Genomic DNA, 5684 nt, shown 5'->3' with positions numbered 1-5684 from the left:
CGCATGCGTGCTTCAATCAGAGCCAAACTACAGCGACGCAGTTTCAACTTTTGAACTTTATTTCTTAAATGAAAGTGTCGCACACAACTTCTGAAGTTCACCGAGGACTGTTAACGTTTAACGGGGACCTGAACACCAGAGTCGGGTCAGGAAATAAGGGATTAAAGGACTTTTGTTGAAGCAGGAAGATAATGGTCGCTGGCGGACTCGAATAACGTGAGTGTCATTATGTTGAGTTATAAACCGAGTTTATGTCGATGTGACTGTTCACATGATGTGTCCTCCGTATAACAGCTGTGTGGTTCAAACCGTAAAACCGTTAACGTTAATACTGGTGTGTGAATGCTAATGTTAGCTAACGTTAGCTAGTTAACCGTTAGCTTTAATCTTATAAACGTATTTACCCATAGTCGATAACCAATTAGCTTCATGTTACGGTTTGTTTACTGTATAACTGTGCATGTATATAAGATGTAGGCCGTTATGTGTGTCGTTTAGTGTCTGATATTCTCTCAAGTTGTTAATAATTATTGTGCGAGACTTGTTAATTTGGGTTTTGAAAAAGCCTAAGTTGTAGTATCTGTCAGTGGAGTTTGGTGTGTGTGTCACTTTGTTTCCTCTCACCGACAGTTACTATGATACAGCTAATTTTATCACCCTTTTTCTGACGTTCTCTGTTTCGCTTCCTCAGTGAGAGCACTGGCACTTCTCTAAACTGGTTTTTACTGTACCATGGTATTTTTATCACTTCAAGTTAATGTGTAAAAGTCCCAGGTGGAGCTGCAGGTTAATTTAGTCTCTCAGAGTCACATGACCTGATCTCAGAGGAATTAATTGCTTTTATTAGGTGAGGGAGGAAATGGATACAGCTTAGTTTGTGTTGCAATATCATAACCTCACACAGTGCCAAATATCGATTTTTTTAATTATTATTTAAATTGTTAATCTGCCAAATGCAGATTAAAATTTTGATAGCCAACTAGAATACTCAAATCAATCTTCAGTTCACTAGATGTATTTAATAGGGGTGTAAGGATACATCGATCCACATCGATACATCGATTCATTGATTAACGATCCGATTATATCGATGCAAAATAAAAACATCGATCCATATTGTCATCTTAAAGATACACATTTATTTTGAAATTCACATAGCACGTCTGTGTCACCATTTCTGGGCAAGCGCGCCTCCGCTCAAACAACAAACAGAGCTCAGAAATAAAATGGTCAAATCATATTCTAGTTGTTTTTGTGAGTTGATGTAAATGATTGTGTTAGATGGGCATATGATATCGCGTCATATCGATCGCAGGCTCCTGAATCGAATCGAATCAAAATCGTATCGTGACAGACTTTGTGATATCGGCAAACATCGTATCGTCATCCAAACAAATTGATATAATATCGTATCGTGATGAAGCTGGTGATTTACACCCCTAGTATTTAAATGGAGAAAAACAGATGAGATGAACAGACTGAAAACTTAATCTGATAATATAAAAACAGATGCTGACAAAGTTTTCCTTTGGGGACATAATTTACTGTTGTAAAAAGGTAATAAACTGCAGTATATTGCAACATATTTAAAATTGCAATAACGTTGTATAGTGATAATATCATATAATGGAGCCTCTGGTGATTCCCACCCCTGCTGCTATTTATTAGTCTAACCCAAGGGTTCTCAAATGGTGTGCTGTGATGCCAATCCAGATGTGCCGTGGGATTTTGTGATAACCACACATTATTAGACAGTATCAGGAAAGCCTCCTGTCTTATTTTTTATTGTCTCATGTCGTGATAAGAGTGATAACACACGTTATAGAAGCTACTGTGCACAGATATAATACAGGTGTGCCTTGAGAGCTGGGCTTGCCCTTTGGTGTGCCTTGGGCACAAACAGTGTGAAATCACTGGTTTATTGTGTATAGGTTTTACTCATTTTCCAAAACCTGTTTTTTTTTTTACTGATGTTCTGTGACAGATCAGGATATCAAACTGCCCTAAAGTCACCATAATGCCTCCCCAACCTTTGTATTCTTTAAATTATAGGCCCTTAATTGACAAATTGACTTATTTGTCAAATTTGTTTTCTCTATCAGTCAACTAACTACTGCAATTAACACACTGCATTTGTCTATTAAAGCCAGAAAATAGTAAAACATGTCCATCAAAGTTCCCTAGAGTTTAAGATAATATCCTGAAATGTGTCAATTAATAGTTGAAAACTCAAAGACATTAACTCTACAAAAACATATAAAAACATTAAGCCAGCATTTGCCAATCAACTAATAAATTAAATATCAACTGTGTCAATGCATTAATGTTTGTATTACTGTTTGTGTGTTTTCTACAGGACAGAGTAAACCAGCAACACACACACACACACACACACACACTCATACACACACAGTGAGGAGACCATGTGGTGGTTCCAGCAGGGTCTGTGTTTCCTGCCTGCAGCGCTGGTCATCTGGACGACAGCGTCCTTCGTCTTCGCTTACATCACAGCAGTGGTGCTGAGACATGTGGATCCTCTGGTGCCTTACATCAGGTCTGAGTCTGGACACACACACACACACACACACACACACACTGTCAGACACAGTGATAATGATTGCAGATGTATTAACAGAAACAAGACAAATGTAGCTTCTAATTTTTGTGAATCTTTTTGAATTTAATTGGATACTGATGCTGAGATATGGTACATGATTATCAGCACCAACACCAGAATTAGTATTTTCCATGTTCAATAACACTGGCCCATTCCCCTGGTCTCACTCTTAAAGTGGAGAAGGTAGAGGTTGGATACCTTGACATTATGCCAGACAGTAACCTCACCTTCAGTCAGCATATCATGGACATTTACAAACATTGTCAGCCATCATCATCACTTACAGCCATCTGTACATTAACCACTTGTCAGTACAACCACATCATCTTCTTCTCCTGTTCCGCAGCATTATCGAGCCAGTTCTTCTGTATGGTGTCATCTGTTTTTTTCCATATGCTCACAGTCACCAATTAGAAGACAACTCACTTAGCCAGCAAACTCATAGGTATTCCTACCACTAAACTATCTGATTGTGTCACCTCACCCCTGATCTGCAAAGCACTCACAGTCACTCACATCCCAGATCATCCACTGCACCAGTTCCTTATCCCCCTTCACTCTGGACTCAAGCAAGAGCATTGTTCCCACAGCCATATGTGTCTGTTTGACTAAATAGGTCAAACTTCTGTTTAATGACCTTTGTTGTGTGTTGCAGTGACACAGGAGCGATGGCACCTGAGAGGTGTATATTCGGCATCATGCTGGATGTGTCAGCCTTTTTAGGTAACACACACACACACACACACACACAAACACACACAGACTCTATGTGGAACTACATTGTGTAAAACAGTGTAATGATGACACGGTTTAACTCCTTGTCTTTATTTACTGAATTCAAAGGTTATAGACAAAACGTTTGAGTTTGTTTATTTTGATTGATTGTGTGTGTATGTTGTGTTTGCAGGTATGGCCACAGTGTACGTGCGTTACAAACAGGTGGAGGCTCTGACAGATGAAGGCGAGCTCAAACTGAACAGACTGAACTGCTTCGGGCTGGTGCTTGGCTTGATCAGCTCCTTTGGGATGTGTGTGGTCGCCAACTTCCAGGTGAGTGCTGCCGGTCCTGGATCAGTTCACACCTGCACAGTGTGTGAAGTGTTGATCATGTCAGCAGTAAACCTGTGTGTGTGTGTGTGTGTGTGTGTGTCTGTGTCTGTGTCTGTGTCTGTGAGAGCAGAAGACCACGCTGTTCTCGATGCACCTGGTGGGCGCGGTGCTGACCTTCGGGGTTGGGGCTCTCCACATCCTGGTTCAGACGCTGCTCTCGCTCCTCATGCAGCCTCACATCCACAGTAAGACCATCTTCCTTGTCCGCCTCGGCATCGGAGTCTGGACCCTGAGCAGCATCATCAGCAGTATCCTTTAACACAGTTTTTCTCTATTATCATGGAAGTCAAACTGGTCCTGAAGGTTTGTTATTTACTGAGTGTGTACGAAGTCAGTGTGAAGATGCACCTGGACTCCCAACTGTCCTTATATGTGAACAGTAATTTCTACAGTCCCATTGTTTTTGCACAGTGGGAACTTAATAGCACTGTTGGAACTAATTTTGGGGGTCAAATATAAATTGAATAATAAAAAATACTAACTGTCAGCAATCAGCATTTATGCACAGGCGTCAACTTTAGCACTTGCCCAGGGGAACTAAACTCTGTGTTTGGGGAAGTGGAGTGCCTCATGAAGTTGTCCAATTTGGAAAATGAAGATTAAATGTGATGTTTCATAACATTATCTGAAAATTAACTGTGTACTGTATCGCTGAAGTGTAGCTTTTCCAGCTGAGCTGTGTGCGTGAGTTAACTGATGTCATATAAGACATAAAGTTACTATCTCTGGGATGCTGCATGTGAGAGACTTTATTTTGCCCAGAAGCTAACGTTCATTGTGCCGTTCCAATGAAGGCTCTGGTGCGATCATATCCCTTTCAGGAGCTTTGTAGTCCAGCTTTAAACTTTGCTGTCGTTTTGGAGACTTTGTAAAATGAATCTATAACAGTACCTTCAACACCGATTGTCTTCTGTGATTATTTTTTCATTTTCCAATGTTGAAAACAGTTGTCGTAAGCCGTCAACTTGATTTTCTTGTATATAAGATAAGGTAGAACTTAATTTATACTGACGGAAATTGTTGAAAATAGAGAGCTAACAGTTGCTGGCTGCTGCTCGTGTGGTGCTGAAACTGGTAATATAATCATGTTAATAAGAAATTTAAGAGATTTAAGAATATTAAATGTTGTGAAATAGATAATATGGCAGCAAATCATGCATGTTGGATATTTTGACTCACAACATCATCTGCATATTGAAACACTTTCCTGTTGTATTTATGTCACGTATTCAAACAGTGATCTGTGATCCTTAACAGCGTCCTGTCAGTGTTCATATCATCAGTCATTATGTACAGCAGCCTTCCAGGAGTGGACGTACCTAAAAAACTGCACTGGATCCCTGGAGAGACGGTCAGTTTTGCAGCATTAGAGCTGCAATTCTTTTTTTTTTAATACCTGTGTTGATATGATCCAAGTTTCAGTACCGACACTAAAATGAATGTTTCTAGCTGCTCAGATGTTAAAATGTTTTCTAAACACAAACAGCTATACAACAACTTTGTCTGAACAAAGTTATGTCACATTTTCATTAGTAACGCAGCTCTTTGCAGCATCTCATTGATGTTTGTGTCTTTTTCAGGGTTACACGGCTCACATTATCAGCACTGTGTCTGAGTGGTCTCTTGCTCTCTCCTTCATCAGCTTCTTCCTCACCTACATCAGAGACTTTCAGGTAGTCCGTCTCATCTTTTCACCCACACAGCTGCTGCTGAAGGTTGAGTCCATTCTGTTCTGTTCATATTAGGGATGCACCGAAATGAAAATTTGTGGCCGAAGCCGACGCCAAATAATATTAAACGCTTGGCTGAATACAGAGTACCGAATACCGAATATCGTTGTTTAGTTTTTCATTAGTTTTTGCAGATGAACCCCCTCCAGATTAGTGTTGTCACGGTACCAATATTGGATCCCACTGTACGATACCAGTGAAAATATCATGGTTCTGAGTAGTATCAC

General features: G+C 40.1%; 1 protein-coding gene across 1 annotated transcript in view; it reads left to right on the top strand.

The window, feature by feature from the left end:
- dram2b (DNA-damage regulated autophagy modulator 2b) overlaps positions 1-5684 on the top strand; it is an 8386-nt gene continuing 2702 nt past the window's right edge. Inside the window, exons 1-7 of the mRNA XM_050037933.1 lie at positions 1-216; positions 2357-2554; positions 3273-3340; positions 3525-3667; positions 3798-3975; positions 4996-5078; positions 5308-5400. Of these exons, the coding sequence (XP_049893890.1) occupies positions 2424-2554; positions 3273-3340; positions 3525-3667; positions 3798-3975; positions 4996-5078; positions 5308-5400 (696 nt within the window). The 5' untranslated portion in view covers positions 1-216; positions 2357-2423. The remainder of the gene's footprint in view (positions 217-2356; positions 2555-3272; positions 3341-3524; positions 3668-3797; positions 3976-4995; positions 5079-5307; positions 5401-5684) is intronic.

This window comes from Epinephelus moara, chromosome 24 (assembly GCF_006386435.1).
Source record: "Epinephelus moara isolate mb chromosome 24, YSFRI_EMoa_1.0, whole genome shotgun sequence".
Taxonomy (NCBI): Eukaryota; Metazoa; Chordata; class Actinopteri; order Perciformes; family Serranidae; genus Epinephelus; species Epinephelus moara.
This window is presented reverse-complemented; position numbering and strand designations above follow the sequence as displayed.